Source organism: Triticum dicoccoides, chromosome 5A, assembly GCF_002162155.2.
Source record: "Triticum dicoccoides isolate Atlit2015 ecotype Zavitan chromosome 5A, WEW_v2.0, whole genome shotgun sequence".
Classification (NCBI taxonomy): domain Eukaryota; kingdom Viridiplantae; phylum Streptophyta; class Magnoliopsida; order Poales; family Poaceae; genus Triticum; species Triticum dicoccoides.
In genome coordinates, this window is record NC_041388.1 from 699,861 (window position 1) to 720,512 (window position 20,652).

Here is a 20,652-nt window from a genome sequence, read left to right on the forward strand (position 1 = left end):
CGAACCTTAAGTGTGTAGACCCTACGGGTTCGGGAGACATGTAGACATGACCGAGACAACTCTCCAATCAATAACCAATACCGGGATCTGAATACCCATGTTGGCTCCCACATGCTCCACGATGATCTCATCGGATGAACCACGATGTCGAGGATTCAATCAATCTCATATTCAATTCCCTTTGTCTACCGGTATAGTACTTCTCCGAGATTCGATCGTCGGTATCCCGATACCTTGTTCAATCTTGTTACCGGCAAGTCTTTTTACTTGTTCCGTAACACATCATCCCGTGATCAACTCCTTGGTCACATTGTGCACATTATGATGATGTCCTACCGAGTGGGCCCAGAGATACCTCTCCATTTACACGGAGTGACAAATCCCAGTCTCGATTCGTGCCAACCCAACAGACACTTTCGGAGATACCTGCAGTGCACCTTTATAGACACCCAGTTATGTTGTGACGTTTGGCACACCCAAAGCATTCCTACGGTATCCGGGAGTTGCACAATCTCATGGTCTAAGGAAATGATACTTGACATTAGAAAAGCTTTAGCATACGAACTATGATCTTGTGCTAGGCTTAGGATTGGGTCTTGTCCATCACATCATTCTCCTAATGATGTGATCCCGTCATCAACGACATCCAATGTCCATGGTCAGGAAACCGTAACCATCTATTGATCAACGAGCTAGTCAACTAGAGGCTTACTAGGGACATGGTGTTGTCTATGTATCCACACATGTATCTGAGTTTCCTATCAATACAATTCTAGCATGGATAATAAACGATTATCATGAATGAGGAAATATAATAATAACTAATTTATTATTGCCTCTAGGGCATATTCCCAACAGGGGAGACTATCATTTGAAGCACAAGAGCAAGGAGTTCATCATCAACACACCATCTGTTACCTTTTGGAGAGTGGTGTCTCCTAGATTGGTTAGGTGTCACTTAGGAGCCTCCGTCAAGATTGTGGAGTTGAACCAAGGAGTTTGTAAGGGCAAGGAGATCGCCTACTTCGTGAAGATCTACCCAAGTGAGCCAAGTCCTTCGTGGGCGATGGCCATGGTGGGATAGACAAGGTTGCTTCTTCGTGGACCCATCGTGGGTGGAGCCCTCCGTGGACTCACGTAGCCGTTACCTTTCATGGGTTGAAGTCTCCATCAACGTGGATGTACGATAGCACCACCTATCGGAACCACGCCAAAAATCTCCGTGTCTACATTGCGTTTGCTCCCTTCAAACTCCTCCCCTTTACCTTCATATGCAAATGATTTACATTTCGCTGCTATACTCTTAGAATTGCATGTGTAGGTTGATTGCTTGACTTGTGATAAGTTGCTAAAATCTGCCAAGACTTAAAATTAGGAAAATGCTAGATTTTTATTTGATCAAGTAGTCTAATCACCCCCCCTCTAGACATACTTTCGATCCTACACCCGTCCATTTCACAAGAACACTAGCTAAGGGTCCTGATACTACCACTTGGATTTGGAACCTTCGTGTTGATGCTCATGATTTCGATAGTCATACTGGTGTTGTCACGCAATTTCAGAACATGTGCCACACGAACAACTTCTTCAAGAGTACCGAACGAGGATTCTTGCAGTCACCATATTCTTCCATGATCAAAGCTTGGTATCTATACAGCCATGGTCCCATATTCATGGTCTTACTCCAGTCACCAATCAGTTAAATTGAATTGTCAATATTGTCCTCAATTCTCCTCTAGGTCGCCCCCTTCGCCGGATTCTAAACGGACCTCCTCCGAGTACAGGGCCATAGGGTTGAACCCCTGAGTTGTGTGAACCCTAGCAATCATGAGCAACTTGGCTGCCATCACCGCCTCGTGGATCTCATCCTCCCAAACAAAATCTCCATCGTCCTTTTCATGCAACCTTAATCTCTCCAAGAGATCCTCCACATGTTTCCTCCTTGCTTTGCTACTAGACCCCCCAGCATCACCTATCTTCATGTCTATGTCTATCAAACAGCGAGCAAGAAAACCCAAGCCCTAGATTGTGCTCACCACCAAGGTCCGGAAGGTGTGCCAAGAGACCCCTTGATCAACCCAGGTAACAAGGAGAAAGCTCCAGGTAGATGTTGTGAAAGAGAAACTCTTGGCGGCAAGAACCCTAGGTTTTTTACTAGGAGAAGAAACTCGCGTTGAACCGCTGTCGACATGTTGCTTTGCTCGCTGTTGGGATCAAGAGATGTTTGTGAGTCAGAATGATAATCGTGGACGGAGATGGATGTTAAGGTTTATTTTTCTAAGGGAAAGCCTCTCAGCACTTATGTTTTGACGTAACTGAGTTACATTGATTACATATAAGAATATTTTGCAACTAATGTGCATCCCAACCCAAATTCTCCAGAAGCTCGATTCCTTTCAGAAACCACGTTGAGCATATCGTTCAAATGAACTCCACCTGCTACATTACATATAGCATGTCCGAATTGATACATTTTATGTATTAATTTAACCAATTTATTTGAATAATATAAATAGTCCATCTATCTCACATGAGTGCACAAGGCGTTCAGCGTTTTGGGCTTCTCCATTTTAGTTGATTGTTTTCACTGCTTCTTCTCATTTATAATTTTCATTATAAAAAATTACTATTGGTATTCCGACAACTGAAATTTGTTTAGTACGATTACTAACATGTTCTGTTTTATTTTAAGCATCATGTTTTTGCTCATTATTCATTGAATTACATGTTTGACGAAGATACAATTTTTTGCCTTACTATTTAGCAAAAGCATGGCTTCCTGTGCACAAGTTGACAACATCAAAACACATGAATGGTCAGTCCGCCCATAAAAATCCCAAGGTTGGGGAAATTGGGGAAATTTAGCATCATTAAATCATGATGACCAATGAAATTGCAGATTATTTATCGCATTCTAATCCAAGACAACTGAAATTAGCCATCATACATCCATCCACCGTACCAAGCAAAATCACAAAATCTCATCTCCCCCTGCACTGCACTTGGAATAGTAGATATATCACCGACAAACAGGATGAATCAAGATGGATACCAAGGATGCTGCTGAGAACTCTCACTTTCTGTCACCCATGCAGCCAACTAACCTTGCCCTGAAAAAAGGTTCAAAGGACAAAAACTACGAACAGACGGACGGACAGTCCTTGTCCATCAAATCAGCATCACTACAGCTGTTAGCACATTATGTAATGCAATCTATCTTTCGAGTAACAACAGGAATAACACATGAATTGTAAATTCCTAAAAAAAAATCATCCTACATATGGTACTCCCGCTGTAAACAAATGTAACACATTTTAGAACACTACTCCCTCCATTCCACAATGTAGTGCTTCCTCTATCCCCGTGCTTTAACTTTGACCGTAAATTTAACTACCAAGACCGATTGCGGCGGGGGCAAAAGTTATATCAGTGAATTCGTATTCGAAAGAAGTTTTTAATTATGTAACTTTTTCTCCCGCCGCAGTCGGTCTCGTTCGTTAAATTTATGGTCAAAGTTCGACCTCAGGAAACGCGGGCGCACTATATTTTGGAATGGAGGGAGTATAAAGTAGTGACCTAAAACGTCTTACATTTGTTTAAAGAGGGAGTAACTTGTCAATAACCTAGCCTACAAGCAATTCCTTCAGATTTACAAACAACCTTTTTTTCAGATTTACAAACAACCTTTTAACCAGAAACACACAGCCACTATTGTTAGCAAAATAGTATTCCCTCCGTTCCATAATTTTGGTCATGATTTTAGTTCATTTTTTAACTAAAAACCACGACAAGAATTACGAAACGGAGAAAGTATAATAATCAGATAAATATAATTTATTCATGTTATAGTTTTACTAAAATATAGATGGTTCAAAATGTCGGTGGATACTCAAAACATGAACAAAAAAATAAGAGAAGGAAAGTGAAACACAAAGTCAGAACGACACTCGTAATTTCTAAGCACTTACCGTCCAGTCCAAGGTCAAGTTTTCTGACATGAGTGAAAGTAAATCAGGCAAATTGCACTCATCCAAGACAAAAGGTTGTATCCATCAAGGTGCTTAATTTTCTAGATCTCGCCAATGTTTCATGATGCATACATATGCATATAGCATATATGATCAGGTCAAAAATAAAAATGGCTTGCATAAGCATGAGCTTCAGGATGAAGTTTCAGATAATAAAATTAGGAAAAGGCCACGTGAATCTATCGACATGGGACAAGTACAGCTAGCCATTTGCCTTTGCCTTCTCTTACTCCCTCTTATTAAGGCCACTTCGTTTGACCAAATTTGTAGAAAAAAGAACAGTTTTGCTAAAGCACATCTTACATTGAGATTCGTGTGAATATTTTCTTTATGTTTTTCTTTTTCTCTTTATGCTTGATTCACTAACTTAGATGTGCAATAACTAGAGCACATCTATATGTGCCCTAGACACACCCAAAAAAGAACACCAGATCAGTCATGAAATAGGTCTTCGTAATAATGTATTTATTGGGTATTGTATACATGTTGATATTTTCTTCTACAAACTTGCTCGAATTTAGAACAGTTTTGACTTAACCAGACTAAGTGGCCTTAAAACTTTGATGGAGGAAGCAACTGACAAGTGATGATGCTTTGCCTCAGTTAATAAACTAGCATTCGGTCCTACTTCTACCATGCTACATGCATATATATACTTGTGCTAAGTTTTTGGACACATGCAGATTATTTGCTACATACGACTTAGATTTCTCACTGCAGGATAGTGCCAAATGCTACAGGAGTTGTAATACAAAATAACATTTTAGTTTCTCCACAAAAACTTGCGATCTTTTTAACAAAAAACTGTTGTGGATCTACATAGAAGCATGGCTTACAATGAATTCCAAGTTCGTTAAACTGTAAGGGATCAAAATAACATCTAGACCTATATACAGAAAACATTTGTATGAAAAAGACTCTTAATGACGAACTGAAACATTGACACATCCAGCTAGTTGAAAGAGGTTACCAAGACAAGGTGTAGTAATACCCAGTGCATCCAGGAATCTCCATCCCTGGACCTCAACAAACATAAAAACAATAAAAACTTTTGACTGATATTCCACATGGAGTGATAGTGGTGCATAACAAGAAAAGACTTTCTTAGAACCCTTTTCGTAAAGCAAGCACAACTAATAGAGGAAAGATGAACATCACAAGCCCATTCGCACAGAATATCAGAAGTAGATAGCAGTGTGGACTTTCAGTCTACATCAAATTCTCAAAAAGATCCATAACTTCAACGATCCCACAGAAAAGGAAATGACAAGCTACATTTGTTTGTATTTTGATCACTTCACACGCACCTATTGCCCCATTCACTAATCATCCTACAGGTGGAGAAAGGTGGCATGGCAAAATGTAGGGATGAAAGAGTTTAGAGTTCTTGGCATTTCATTTGCCGTACCATAGCCATCCCAAATAGCAAAGAAATGCTAAATTCAGAAAGGACGGGTATTAAGGAAGAAACCAGATGACCAACATAAGAACATGTGAATATCCAATATTGACAAAATTCAGTATCGCTGCGTCTAGACATGACTCATTTAGCAAAATTTATTGCAGAATCATCATATTTCAAAAGAGAAAAAAGAAATGATGTTATATGGTGTTCAACCACACAAGTTACCCAGATGTCAACCAGGGCACCTTCAGTATCATTACGCCTACACATGACTCATCTAGCAAAATTAATGACAGAATCATCAGATTTCAAAAGAGAAAAAGAAATGATGTTCTATGGTGTTCAAACACAAGTTACCCAGATATCAACCAGGGCACCTTCAGTATCACTACATCTACACATGACTCGTCTAGCAAAATTAATCGCAGAATCATCAGATTTCAATAGGGGGGAAATAATGTTATATGGTGTTCAAACACACAAGTTACCCAGATAACAACCAGGGTACCTTCTTCTGTTGGTCCTTTAGGATATATAAGTGCATGCAGCAGAGGCCCTGGCAGAAACCCTGAACGAAAAAAAGAATTAGAATCTTTAACCCAAATATAAATTGCATAAATAAATTAGTAACAAGGAAGGCCTGTTTTTGTATCAAATAAAATATCAAAAGAGCTTGTCAAGCAGTGAGAAACGACCAGTGCATTGATCACTGCACAGTAAGTAAATGCCTGAGGCCAAGCATTGCAAAACAGGCGAGCTTAAACATCAGCAGAGTGCTTGGCAGCACAAATGAGAAGTGTGCCTGCTACACCCACATTACAAGCACATGCAAAGATTTGTCACTCCAGTTACTAGAAATACATAGAACCTCGATGGTCGAACATACAAGCCAGTACAATTGTTAAATGAAGTTAGGCACAGTTTCATGTATATCTTGTAAATCATTGGGAAAATGTATACACGGAATGTAATGCCAGCCGGCCAGTTGTCTTACAAGCAACAGAACTATCCAAATGGTAAGTGCATGCAGCAAGGTCCGTAAGACAGCATCTCTTCAGCAACCCCATGCTTCGTCCATTTGGGCACGCACTCAGATCTCATAGCTCCCAGACACAAGATAGAAATGCCGATGATTAGACAAGAGGAACCCAAATTGTAGTTTACAATGTCAAGAGGAATCAACATCTTATTTTCACTTGCCAGTGATAAATGGATGGCTAAGTGCCTGTGATACGGTTATCCTCTTATCTGGATCTAAGACAAATATTTTTTCAAGAAGGTCTTTAAAATTGGAGAGCATTTTTGGGTCCTCGCCAGGAAAATTTGAAACCAAAGAACCAAAATCCTTCAGTTTGATGTTAAGAATCAACTTCCTCATAGGCTGCTGACAAAAATAGAATAAATTAGTGGTTTGAAACATTTATATAACATACATTACAAATTACAAATTAAAGAGTATTGCATACGAACCTTTTTGGTCACAGGATCTTCCTCAATAGCGTTAAAATTGAGATCTTGGTCAAAGTGTTGCATCGTGAAAGCACCCTACAAAATTGGGAGCATTACTTAGAAAAATACTTGTATATTCAACCAGAGTTCATCAGGATTACATGAGTATGTAGTCTTCCAACTGTGAAGTTAATACAAGAATCAAGCATGAAAACGAGCAAGTATGTAAAGTTCATGATGATTTTCTAACCTTTCGGAGCATCTTCTTAGGGAAGGGGCCCTTCAGTTCCATATGAAGACGAAGCATATCATTATTAGTTGCACCTGGAAACAGGACCTTTCCAGTAGAAAGTTCATATAGGCAGCAGCCGACTGACCAGATGTCCAATGGGTGATCATAGGGCAACCCAAGAACTGTAATAGAAATAATTCATTAGAGGTAAATACATTTTGAATAGAAGTATGTGTATGCAGACAACCTGCGAGCAGAAACATTATAAAATAAAATAGCAAAAAAAGGTACAAGAAAAAAGAACTCACTGATCTCAGGTGCCCGATAGAAACGGCTGACAAGATAAGGGGTGACCTCATTCATTCCAGCAAGCATAGCATTGCCAAAATCGCATAGCTTCAGGACATTCTTAGCATCATTCACCTACAATATCAAAGGGGTACAATTAAAATCATCATAGTGCCAACCCAGTTGTGTGTGACTTTCTAAGCAACTAGTAGCTAAAGCTCTACAGGATGTTTCATACGATCAAATTTGACAAGAGATTACAAAACATAATACAGTAGAGTGAAAGATATGCAGGGCAAGATGCCATACCAGCATATTGTCTGGCTTTATATCACAGTGCAGAACTTTGCAGTTTTTCAGGTGCTTCAGAGCGATGAAAAGCTGCTTTGAATATGCCCTCACAGCAGTCAGTTTAAGCCCAATATTGCGACCAAATTTCTTTAGTACCTCACGGAGATTCATATTTAAAGATTCAAAAACTAAGCAAAGATGGTTCCGGTACATGAAACTAGAAATGAACCGCACGCAGTGGCGCCTGTCCTCACGATCCGCGCTTGCCAATTTTTCTAATATTGAAACCTCTTGCTTACCAGCCTTATACCTGTAGAAACAAATACTGAATTAAATCATCGCACAAGAATCAAATTAAAAGTTCATGTTTTATTCTGCGTATTACAGGCATTGGCTATTAAAATGCTTCTATAGGATACTCACATTGTCTCGTTCTTGCGAATAATTTTAATAGCAACTACTTCAGGATCATCTTTCCCAGCTTTAAGATCCTTTGCCCGCACGACTGTTGAGAACACCCCCTTCCCATGCGCGGCTGTAATTTCATAACGGCCATCCAACAATTCCCCAAATCGATGAGCTGTAGAGAGTAGCAAAGGTAAGGTACAAGAAAAGTGTGCGGCCATATTTAACAAAACAACAAGAAATAGGTAGACTCGAGCATAATATAGAGCAGAACTTACTATAGTAACCCTCAGGATCATCCCAATTATCATGCAGAGCATTTTTCTCAATACACAAGCCGTCTCCCTTGCCCTGCACAACCAAATGATCTCGAACTGAGTAAACAGTAAAAGGGTATTTTAATATGACGCTGGGAAAATAAATTTCATCTTCAAAGTTTAAACAGAACAAGGTGTCATGGACAATCAGAGCAGCAGGAGATATATCTTTTTAACTTCTGTATTGACATGTCTAAAGAAAACTGATAAGAGCCATACCAATTTCCGAAATCCTGCAGGTGACTCTCCAAAGATGTCATCACAAAACATATCTGCCGATCTCTCACTCTGAAAATTAACAGGACCAACATAAATTTTCTGCTTAATAAACTGTGTAGCAGGGTAAGAGAACAAAATTACCTTTGGAGTACCCTCTCCAAGGCCTGAAACACCTGTTGTCCCCTCATTGCCCAATGCTTCAGCACAGGCTAAAACAGCATCATGAGCAGGGGACTTACCCACATTGAAGTCTGCCTCACCAACAAATGCATCTGAAGAGTCCTGCTTATTTTCAGCTTCCTCGTTGTCTGTAGAATTGCTATCATTATCACCTTTCATATCTACAGTCTCATCTTTATCCACTGCTCTTGCTTCTGTACAATAAACAGACATTTATCACAACAAAGTTCGTTCAATGGGACATAAACTAGTACACGTACATTCGTTAGCCCATGAATAGGTCAAATTTAGCTAATCAAGCTACCTTCATCATTGCTTCTAGGTAAAGATTCCGGTTGCTGCTTCTGTGCTTGTTGCTGCCTATATTTCGCCATAATAGCTTCTTTCCTTCTCCTCGCTTCCTCCTTAATTTTTTCAGGGTCATCTTCTTCCTGCATTGCTAACTGTTGCTCAATTTTCTCTTGATACTCTTCTTCATCTTCCTCCCTAATACCACAAGGACAGAAGTATGGGGTGCCAGAAAATAAAAGCAACAAAACAAATAAGATAGCAGATCGTGTGAACAACGCCTTACTTGAAAGAATGTTCCTTCACTTCTCTAGATCGATGGCTTCTGCTGTCTACATCTCTACCTTTCTCCCCAGATCTTGACCTGTCTTTATGAGCATCAGACGTGCTATATTTCGAGCGTGTAGAGTCCTTGTGTCTATCACTACTGCTAATTCTGTCCTTGCGTTCTCCAGCTCCACTTCTACGAGTTTCACTTTCTCTATCCCTGTGCCGGCCCCTGTCTCTATCATCTCTCACTTTATCCCTTTCATGTCCAGTAGCAACCGTGACATAATCTTTATAACGATCCTTGCTTGTATCCCTTTTATGATGGTCTTTATGCCTTGAGCTACCACTTCGCCTTTCCCTCTCCCTGCTTTCTTCACGAGTGTGGTGTGCGCTCTCCCTTCTGTCAGGTCTACTATGACTGCTGCTCCTTTCTCTGTGCCTACGATCAACATTGTCTCTATCTATGCTGCTGTGCCTTCTTTCATCCATATATCTTTCCCGGCTATCACGCCTATCACTATGTCCATCACGAACAACACGACTGCTGCTCCTTTCTCTGTCGTCTTCCCGTGTCCTAGTTGCATGCCTACCAAAACCATTCCTGTCGTTGTTGTCACGATCAGGGTCAGCCCTTGGACTTGCCCGCGAACCATTAGCTTTGGCATCAGCTTCTCCGGACCTTGGGTGATTCCTAGAATGAACCTCTTCAATGTGGTTCCTGGAGGAAGGAGATCTCTTGGTGGTGTGATCTCTCTGATGAGAATCGTTATTAGAGGACAGAGTTTGACGCTCGTCCTCATGGTTCCTTCCCCTGTCCTTTGTCGGCCGTGGAGACTTTGACACCCTGTGACTCTGTTCATGTCCTTTACCAATATTATCCTCATCACCTGAAAAGATACCTACGCTTTCAGAGCCACGAGCAGTGTGATTCAACCTGCCTTCATCTTTTGAGGGCGGAGAATGACTAGGCTGCGTCACGTCAACGGCCGAGTTGGTGCCAGCATGATCACCGACTAGCTCCTGCACTTGAAACACGTCAAAAGGTAAGTAGATTTCCCGGCTCGGGTAGCAAGCAGCATGGATGGAGAAAGCACAGAAGAAGAAAAAAACTACATACTATTCTTTTCGTTCGAGCTGTTGGTTGGTGGTTCCAAGTGATTCATTCAGGAATTTGCCTAGCTGCTCTGGCTAGGATTTCGAATCTAGGGTTAACAAAGAGTTGCAGCTGAACAATCGAGGCTTAATATAGTGTTGCCTAGACTGAGAGAGGGCACACAGCATGTATAATTAGCAGAGACTTTGAATTTGGCGAGCACAGCATGACGGGAGAGGGGGTGAGGGAGAAGGGGGCAGACAGACCGGGTCGGCTCGCGGAGATGCGGGGTCGTCCCCGCGGGGGCCGCCATCGACTTCCATAGCCCCGCCGGCGCCGGCGCCGGCATCGTCTAGTATCTCCCCCTCCTCGACGTCTTCTCCGTCGGCCGCGGAGGGCGGCGGGGGCTGGGCGTCGTCCGGACGGCGGTGGCGGTGGGAGCGGTGGTGGTGCCTGCGGCGCTTCGGGGAGGCGTCGGGGGCGGGGTCCGCGTCGTCGCGCTCCCGGCGGCGCCGGTGCTTGGCGGGGGATCCGGGCGGCGACGGCGACGGCGACGGGTCTCCGGCCATTGGAGCGATGAGGTAGGGTTAGGGTTTGGTTCGCGAATCGGGGCGGACGGCGAGTCGGAGGGAGATGCGGTGCGCTCCGTCGGCTTTGCTTTATTGGTTGGTTGGGGTCGGACGGGTGACTGACAGGGTGGCCCCGCACGTTCCAATCGACTCCATTCCAGATTCGATTTCCACTCCAAAGTCCAAAGTGGGTCAAATTTATTCTTTATTTCATTACAAAAAAAAAGTGAGCCACCTACGGCCTCTGACAGCGCTTTGAGTCTACATATATATGACAAAACAGTATAACTAAACTACATAGGCCCTCTAACAGCAGAAATTGCTTTTGGAGGCCGAGCTCCATAAAGATCTTCACATGCAAGATTCAAAAATCGTGAAAATCCATATTTTTACATTTCAAAATTTTTGAAAGAAAATACATATGTAGGTTGAGGCATAGTGCACAAGTGTATAATTTTTCAGATGATATACGTAGAAATGAGGTTGTGAAAAAATAATAATATGTGGCTTTTTAACACATGATACTATTCATCTTTTTAGACCATGAACTTGTCTTTTTTACAGATCACATTTCAACGTATTTCATTTTCAAATTTTACACACATACACATCACATCCTTAGTTTACTTGTACAAATTTTTTCAGATTATTTTGAAATTAAAACATTTGAATTTTGAAATCCGGCCTCCATGAAGGCCGAGATCCAAAACGATATTCTCCTCTGACAGCGTTTTAAACTGTGAGAGGGTGCCCGATCACACATATGGATGTACAAGATCATTCCGCTATCTTGCTGCTTCGCTTGGGCCATGTCAGTTGTGTCAGCTAGCCGCTACTCCGGAGATAAAGCTAGAAACCCTCACGTTAATTCGGATTAGTATCTATAATTGGTTGTTTAAGCATGACGTTGATGAGCTATTGCCCCCTCAAATTATTTGGATCTTTTTTCATATACAAAAAAGTACGTAAGATTTCTTTTTTTCTTTATCCATTCCGCTCCTTTCGTCGTGCTCTCCCATTCGTTCAATGTTTAGCTCCTCTTCGTCGTCTATTGTTTGTACTTCGACGACGTTAAACACATGGGCCAAGCGCAGTAAAATCTGACGAGTCCACATCTCTCTATCGCACGTCGTTTTACTACTTCCATCCCAACCTCAAACAGGTTTGCGCCGCCGCATGCTCCTATCCTCCTCTATCGCAACCCCTAGTGCGACATCACTTGTCCGTCGCCTCGTCCAACCTCTAATGAGTGTTTTAATATGTGATGGTCGTCCGATCACACGTACGGCGCTTCTTTTAGGCCAACCCGGTTGTGTCAATTGGGTCGCTGCTTCAGAAATCAAGCTAGGCGCTCTAACGTTAACCGGGTTGTTATATATGATTAGTTGTTCAAGCATGACATTGACGGGCTACTGCTCCGCCGAATCATCTGAAACTTGCTTACCTATCTAAAAAATACGCAAGGAGTTTTTTATTCCGCTCCTTTATCATTCATTCGATGTGTAGCTCTTCTTCGTTGTGCATCGTCCGCACTTTGACGACGCCGAACCCATGGGCCAAGCCCAGGACCCGACCAGCCCACATCTCTTTCCCTCACACGTCGTTTTACTACTCCTATCCCAACCTCGAACAGGTTTTTGCATCGCCGCCCGTCCTCTCTCCTCCTCTGACGCAAACCCTAGTACATCATCACGTGTCCGTTGCCTCGTCCATCTTTTAATGAGTGACTATCTTTGATATTTATGTATGATACAAAATAGTGAAAGAATACATCTAGAGACTCGAATTCAAATGCATCTGGACGATTCTGATCAGCCGAGACCGGCCTCGTAATGGAATTTCGGTTCTAGATGGAGCAAATTCGTTTTTTCACAGCGGTGGGAGAGATCAGTCGAGTGGGCAAAAAGGAGTAGGTGGTTAATTTACGCAGCTAAAGCCCAAATGGATCCGAATTTGGTGGGAAATTACAGCGGAAGTGCCACACATCACATCCCAGCGTGAGTCTGCGTCTCCACTCCCCCGCACCCTCCCCGGCCAGATCCACCTCCCCGGCCGCCCGCCCGCCCGCCTCCCAGCCCCCCCTAGCTCCTCCGCATCCAGATCCTGCGGCCGGTAATGGCGCCGTTGCCTCCGCATCCGCAAGCAGCGCCGCCGCTCTGAGCCGCTCTCCACGCATCGCGGAGTCTCCGTCTCCGTCGCCGTCGCCGTCGCCGGCCACCCCACCGCTGCCTCGACCACGCCCCCTACCCACCCGAGGTATGCAGCGGGTGCACGGCCTCTCTCAGTTTTAGCGGAATTGATCCATGCTGCTGCTTCTAGTTAGCTGTTGTTACTCAGAGATGCTGCAATATCACCGTCTGAATGTACTACTAGCACTAGCAGTGAGTGAGTGAGTGAGTTAGTTCGGCTGTAACTAGTGGCAACGACGATGGTTTTCTTTGTGGTATTAGCAGATACTCACTACTACGTATCACTTAGCAGTGAGTGAGTGAGTGAGGTCGGCTGTAATCAGTTTACCAGTGACAACAACGATGATTTTGTCTCTGATATTACCGGACACTCTCTAGTCTAGTTTGATGCCGAGTCGTATAATGAATTTGTTTTCAACACAAGGTTCTGCTCTTCGATGCTTACAGGTTGATGTTGAAGACCTATAGAGCTCAAAAGACCCAGATGGTACTACTGGCATAATGCAGCCTTCAGACATTTGGAAGGCGCATGCGTCGCAGCAGCAGCAGTCGGAGGGGTCAGGGCTGGACATGGAGAGGAACAACGGATGCAACGGCCATAACTGCTGCCCGTCCCCTCTCCAGCCCGTCGCCTCAGCTGGTCAGCACTCCGAAAGCAGCGCCGCCTACTTCTCTTGGCCCACGTCTACGCTGATGCACGGCTCCGCCGAGGGCCGCGCCAACTACTTTGGGAACCTGCAGAAGGGCGTGCTGCCGGGACACCTTGGCCGCCTGCCCAAAGGCCAGCAGGCCACCACCTTGCTCGATCTCATGATTATAAGGGCGTTCCACAGCAAGATCCTGCGCCGCTTCAGCCTTGGCACGGCCATAGGCTTTCGGATCAGGAGGGGCACGTTGACCGACACGCCTGCCATCCTCGTGTTTGTTGCTCGCAAGGTTAACAAGAAGTGGCTCAGGCCTACGCAGTGCCTTCCAGCCGCCCTTGAGGTACACTTGGTTTTGTTGTTTGTTTTTAGCAATTTCTTATTTAGTCCACACTAGTATGAACTTTCATAACCTGTATCTGTGAAATGTTCCTTCCATGAACAGGGACCTGGGGGTGTGTGGTGTGATGTTGATGTTGTTGAGTTCTCTTATTATGGTGCACCAGCACCGACTCCAAAGGAACAATTGTATGACGAGCTTGTTGATGGGCTGCGGGGTAGTGATCCATCTATAGGCTCTGGTTCACAGGTCATATTTTTTTTCCACAGCTACTGTTGCCTGTTTGCCCTGTCCTCTTCACAGTTAACTAGTTATTACACCTCACATCCGTAGGATTGCAGTCTGGATGAATTTGCTGTGGGATTCATTCACGCTGTATTTTATTTAGTTTTACTTCCATTGACTCAAAACTTCTTAAAACATTCCTATGTTTTCCTATGATGCAACCAAACAACCTGTCAATACTATGGTTTTCCTACTCTTATATGTTTACCAAACCCTGCTTTGCTATAAATCATACACCACAAAGACCAGAGATTCTGTTTTTTTATTCCATTCATTTTCATTTAGTACATCAAAATCATTATTTATCTGTCAGCTCTCGACACACACATCAGTTTCATGCATTGACACTGAATAACTCTGGACATACATACCAGTCTCATACTCTCATGAATTGATATTGTGACTTAGTTGTTTCGGTTTTAATTCTCAGGTAGCTAGTCTTGAAACATACGGGACTTTGGGTGCCATCGTGAAGAGTCGAACTGGCAACAAGCAAGTAGGCTTCCTAACGAACAGACATGTTGCAGTTGACCTGGATTATCCTAATCAGAAGATGTTCCATCCGTTGCCCCCTAATCTTGGACCTGGAGTTTACCTCGGTGCTGTTGAGAGAGCCACATCTTTTATCACGGATGATGTTTGGTATGGTATCTATGCGGGAACGAACCCAGGTAACATTTTTCGTCATCACAGATTGCTTCATATATTTGTTCAACTATTCAACTGCCGACTCTAGTGAAACAGAAAATGAAATGTTTCTGAGTATTTCGTGTTTTTGGCATACATGGCGTATCTTGTACTCCATTCACCACGCTCATTTCATGCTTTTGCTGCCATTTTTTTTCCTTATAATGCTCTTGTTCTCATAAATTGAAATGCCATTTACCTGTGCGGTGCATCTGCAGAAACATTTGTCCGTGCTGATGGTGCATTTATACCATTTGCGGACGACTTTGACATTACCAATGTCAGCACCTCAGTTAAAGGAGTTGGACTCATCGGTGACATCAAGGCAATCGATCTGCAGTCCCCGATTGGCAGTCTCATCGGGAAGCAAGTTGTGAAAGTTGGAAGAAGCTCAGGCCATACGACAGGGACCGTCATGGCATATGCTCTTGAATACAACGACGAGAAGGGCATATGCTTTTTCACCGACTTCCTTGTCGTCGGGGAGAACCAGCAAACGTTTGATCTTGAAGGGGACAGCGGAAGCCTTATAATCTTAACAGGACAAGATGGTGAGAAGCCACAGCCTATAGGGATTATATGGGGTGGCACGGCCAACCGCGGAAGGTTGAAGCTGAAAAGTGGGCAGGGCCCAGAGAACTGGACGAGTGGTGTTGATCTGGGGCGCCTTCTTGACCTCCTCGAGCTCGATCTGATCACGACAAGCGAAGGGCTGCAAGGTCTGTCCTTTTCCTAACACTGAGTGAGTGTTGTCTGCTGGACACACAACAGCTAGACAGACATGTTGTTGTCAGCATCCCTTGTTTGTAGCATCACCTTGATTTCCTCCTCTCTTTGTTGGTTGGCACAACAGAGGCCCTGGAGGAGCAGAGGATCACGGTGGCGGCGGCCAATTCTACGGCCACCGAGTCGTCGCCGCCCGTGGCCACCACCCCGCAAGAAGCCGAGAAAGTGGACAAGATCTACGAGCCCCTGGGGATCAACATCCAGCAGCTTCCACGGGACGGCTCTGCCAACTCGACGGACCAGCCCTTTGGGCCCGACGAGTTCCACGTCGACACGGTGGATGGGGTAAACAGCAACGTGGAGGAGCGGCAGTTCATCCCGAACCTGATGGGCATGTCCCCGATGCGTGACGAGCAAGGAGGCAACGGCGAGCTGGAAAACAACTGCAACCTGGAGAGCTCGGCGGAGGACATCTGCTTCTCGCTGCACCTGGGCGAGCGGGAGCCCAAGAGGCTCCGCTCCGACACGACGACGGTGGACATAGACCTGCAGAAATGAGAGAGGGGCCGTGGCATCTTGTTCCTTTCATCGTGCCCCTCTGTATGCGTTGTTGTTGTTGTTGGATTGGAGGCGATTGCGATTTGTGGATGGAAAAATAAAACCCCATTGATCGATCTGTGAGATGAGAACCTGCTGTTGTATTGCTCGCTGGGACCCGACCGACAGAGTTTTACTACAGCAGTAGTTTCAGGTGAAAACGATGGCGCTGTCATCTGTATGTGTACTACTCCTGGTAGTACTTCCTCCGTTCCAAATTACTCGTCGCAGAAATGAATATATCTAGAACTAAAATACACCTGCGACAAGTAATTCGAAACGGAGGGAGTAGTAGTGAACTGTTGCGTGATTTATTTAACTCCCAACTCGTCAGCCAACTAACCAGTACGTATATGTGAATAAAGGAAGGAAAACATGTAGCATTACACAGGCCTGTATGGCTGCATGGAATTACTTGTCACAGAAATGGATGTATCTAGATGTATTTTGGTTGTAGATACATCCATTTTTAACCATTTTTGAGACGAGTAATTTGGAACGGAGGGAGTATGTTTCATGTCATGTTTTGTACTACTACTAGCAAAAGTGCCCGTTGCAACGTGCGTTGCGACGGATGAACAACAAAAAAATCATAAAATTTATAGACCCAAAATAAAATAATTCAAGTTCAGGCAAATTGCACCAATATGTCATCAGTTTTACAGATTGATAATTAAGAATAAATGATGCAAGAGAGCAAAGAACATGATACATCAAATTTATGACAAAAAAGAAATAGGTCAAAGATTTTTAATGATGTCGGTAGTGAAACACAAAAAATACATGCTAGCCAAATAAGTATGACTTAATATCCAGACATATGAGTGTCGTCTATTTTAACATGGTGGTTCACCATGTTGCCACACAATGTCCACGTGATCGTAATGCACGTGGTAAATCCCTAGGCAATGAGCTTATCACTGCACGACACACTTGCCATTGTCTCGCGCAAGGAAATATTTAAATCTTTAAGAACAAATCTCATCGACCAAGAACTACTCTCAATGCCTAGACATATAAAGACTTTCCAAAAACTAATCAAATCCTAGACATAAAATACTTCTAAATCGGCGAACAGTTTTTCGAATCGACAAACATCTTTTATAAATTAGGACATCTTTAAAAAATCACGAACATTTGTTTTGTTTTTAGAGAAACATTTATTGAAATGCATGGATAGTTTTTGAATTCATGAATATTTTTTGACTCAGCTAACATTTTTTGAATTGATGACTTTTTTAAATTGGGGGATGAATTTTAAATTTTGCAAAAGACATTTGATTTTTTGAAAATTTTCTTGGACATTTTTTTTCCAGATTCACGAATATGTTTTGAATACACAATCATTTTTTTGAAAATCATGAACATGATTTTACTTCCTGACATGTTTTTCCAGATTGTGATTTTTTATAATTTGCGACAGTTTTGTAAAATCACCAACATTTTTTGAAACAGCGAAAATTTTATGATTTCCCGAAGTTTTTTTAATTCACTATTATTTCTCTAAAATTTGGTTATAACTGAAAACTTTTATAATTTGGAATTGTCAAATTAATTTCAAGAAGAAAAAACTAAAACAGAAATGAGAAAAGCACAGTTCACGGCGGCGCCTTTGGAAATAAAAACCAAATCGTTTTCTTAACTTACCGAGTGGCATAGCGGGTAATTTATAGCTAATTCGGAGGCAATTATTTGAACGGACGACCAGAAGCACTATTTACTTTATTATTATTTTTATGGCGATTATATATATAAGGTAGATAGATCGAATAATTACGAATGGACATGGTTCTACGCGAGGATGGAATCACCTCCGTCCATGCGCACGTGATTCGTGTAGTATTTGTACAACCAGCCCGTACATCTATTTCTCAGCACCGCTCCAGTGTAGTATAAGCCTAGTATTCCACAGCCAATAAGTGAGTAAGCCCCACTGCACAATAACTACACTGATCCATGCTATTGATTAGAGAAGTTAATCTCTCATTTATTTGTACATTCAACGGCAGCGTGCACCACCCCATGCATTTTCTCCCCATTCATTGTATCCATGCCGCAGCTCGTCCCTCACTCAGCTAGCTTCTCTAGTCCATGCTCAGGGAGATCTAAGAGTTCCTCTTCCCAACAATGGAGTTGTGGAATTGTAGCTATACTGGAGTCCATCTCTTTCTCTCTCTCTGGTGGTTGGTGGTGGACATTGCAAGCTCATGTTCTGTATTAGGATCCCAACTAACGTAGAAAAGATAACGAACATCTAACCTTCCGTCGTTGCTAGAGCTTGATGCCATGGCCAGCTTTTTCCTCTCAGCGCCAGGTTGAAGATGAACAATATTGGGCGACATATGTGACACCTTCACCTGGCACACCTCAACCTGTATCCATTTATTAGGAGCAGGTCGTGAAGTGTTAACTACATTGGAAGCATGCACCCTGTCCATAATCACACTAGCTCTCTCCACCTCGCATTGTTCAATTTAGAAACTGGAGTATTTTAGTTTCGTCACTTGTTTCAAGTATTGGTTTAGAACTGAAATCCTTACATTTATCAATTTCTTATTAAAAAATCAATTAACTCCATTCTTCGTAGTTAACTCAAATCATGAAAAAAATAGAATTTGAATTTTTAAATGCAACATTAATAATAAAAAATCATTTCGTCTATTAATAGAAGATCAGGCAAAATTCTACATAAAGGTTAAAATATTTTTACATGGCTTATAGAGAATGAGGCTTCTTTTTACGGCTTTGGGTTTGATCTCAGCTTCACAAGCATACATGTTAACCAAAAATTACAATTCCCATTTAAGAAAAATTAGAGACATCAAAATCAACTCCACATATAATTCTAATTGAAGTTACGATATGAAAATATCTGCGAGCTGCATTTAATTATCTAAATATATGGGAGCAAGTTTGTCATGGTTACAGCTAAATTTGTGTGCTTAGTCGTTGTTCTGTGTATTAATACTATATTAATATATATAGTAGTAATATATTAATTGGTAAATTAGGACTAATCATCATACAAGTGTGTTTAATCATTGTGCCAGTTATTAGCTCTGTAATATCTAGGGCTAATTAGCATATGAGCCTTACTCTATACACTAAACCATCCAGTTCGTCATGAATCAGTCGCTATGAATAAAGCTTCTTGTATCAGCATTCCGTTGATTCATCTGCCTATTGATGAGTAGCACATTAATACATAGGTTTGGCCACCTAATCACAAGTGCCACAAAAGAAGTCTGCAATGCAAGTAGACCAACATGTTGGTTATATGTCAGCGCGCGCGTATACCCAAGAAAGTAAAACGCAGAACCAGTGTGATATGCTATAACATGTGTATCAACGTTTCTGCTGGGGCCATCTCCTTTTGTTCTTCCGCTCTCCACAGGGACGCGACTCACAGAAGAGCTACAGTGCAGTTCTGACAGATAAGAGAATTAAAGACTGACCCAACACCTGCAAGGGGCGTTGCTACCAGACAACTAGTATCCATACGAGAATTAAACGAGACCTGGCCCATGCATGCCAGGTATAACGTCACGTATTTACTCTGGCCTGAGAATTACCCCCCCCCCTTATTTTGCAGTGGCCTATATTAAGTAGCAATCGTGATGCATATGCGGACGCGCGAGATTTCGGCATCGCGTGCCACCATGTCCCAAAAGTTCGCGTCCGTAGATAGATAGGGTAGATTAGGGTAGATTTATTGTGAAGAATCTTTTTGTAGTACTAGATGTGATGCTAATTGACCAAATTTCCATGGCAATTTTTGAGACTATAGATCATGGCAACCCCAAATGTGTACTTCATGGCAATTGGCAACTCGTATGTTTTTGCAATCGAAACTCAAATTTAGATTTGTTACCATGGCAACTCAAGATTTGATTTGTTGTTATGCCAAATTGAATTATTCTTTCCCATGCCAAAAAACATAAAATGTTTCCTTGGAAATTTAAAATAAGTTGCCATGTCAACTCAACTTGTGCACCATGTCAAATTAAATCATGTTATCATTGCCATGGCAGTTTCAGGGCTATTTACAAGAGAAATCAACTTTAATTTGGCGTGATGTAGGGATAGTAATTTTGCCATGATACGTATAGTTGTCGTGATAGATAGAAGTAGTTTTTTCTCTCTCATTTCC

The 20,652-nt window shown here is 42.5% G+C and overlaps 2 protein-coding genes across 3 annotated transcripts; one reads left to right on the forward strand and one right to left on the reverse strand.

The window, feature by feature from the left end:
• Window positions 1-5,503: 5,503 nt before the first annotated feature.
• LOC119298699 (serine/threonine-protein kinase prpf4B-like) lies at window positions 5,504-11,081 on the reverse strand. Of its 2 annotated transcripts, XR_005145916.1 has the most exons (13): window positions 10,732-11,081; window positions 9,389-10,392; window positions 9,119-9,300; window positions 8,776-9,008; window positions 8,635-8,703; window positions 8,377-8,449; window positions 8,117-8,273; window positions 7,712-8,003; window positions 7,423-7,537; window positions 7,133-7,296; window positions 6,904-6,978; window positions 6,428-6,814; window positions 5,504-6,001 (listed from the first exon to the last, which is right to left on the reverse strand). XR_005145916.1 is itself a non-coding variant. In XM_037575992.1 (12 exons), the coding sequence occupies exons 1-12, from the start codon at window positions 11,032-11,034 to the stop codon at window positions 6,626-6,628; spliced, it is 2,856 nt and encodes a 951-aa protein (XP_037431889.1). In that variant the 5' UTR covers window positions 11,035-11,081; the 3' UTR covers window positions 6,185-6,625. The 2 variants fall into 2 exon arrangements, 1 of the variants encoding a protein (XP_037431889.1); XM_037575992.1 differs by lacking the exon at window positions 5,504-6,001 and having other exon boundaries at window positions 6,185-6,814.
• Window positions 11,082-13,062: 1,981 nt separating this feature from the next.
• LOC119298700 (protein NARROW LEAF 1-like) lies at window positions 13,063-16,677 on the forward strand. The gene is made up of 6 exons (XM_037575993.1): window positions 13,063-13,290; window positions 13,671-14,210; window positions 14,313-14,456; window positions 14,923-15,163; window positions 15,398-15,898; window positions 16,033-16,677. Exons 2-6 carry the CDS (start codon window positions 13,725-13,727, stop codon window positions 16,461-16,463), a joined length of 1,803 nt encoding a protein of 600 aa, XP_037431890.1. The 5' UTR covers window positions 13,063-13,290; window positions 13,671-13,724; the 3' UTR covers window positions 16,464-16,677.
• Window positions 16,678-20,652: the final 3,975 nt, after the last annotated feature.

Coding starts and splice junctions, on each gene's coding strand:
- LOC119298699 (XM_037575992.1), bottom strand. CDS start 11,034: ATGGCCGGAGACCCGTCGCCGTCGCCGTCGCCGCCCGGATCCCCCGCC. Junction 10,393..10,731: donor CATCTCCGCGAGCCGACCCG/GTCTGTCTGCCC, acceptor TTTCAAGTGCAG/GAGCTAGTCGGTGATCATGC. Junction 6,979..7,132: donor CTAAGAAGATGCTCCGAAAG/GTTAGAAAATCA, acceptor CCAATTTTGTAG/GGTGCTTTCACGATGCAACA.
- LOC119298700 (XM_037575993.1), top strand. CDS start 13,725: ATGCAGCCTTCAGACATTTGGAAGGCGCATGCGTCGCAGCAGCAGCAG. Junction 14,211..14,312: donor GCCTTCCAGCCGCCCTTGAG/GTACACTTGGTT, acceptor TTCCATGAACAG/GGACCTGGGGGTGTGTGGTG. Junction 15,899..16,032: donor GACAAGCGAAGGGCTGCAAG/GTCTGTCCTTTT, acceptor TTGGCACAACAG/AGGCCCTGGAGGAGCAGAGG.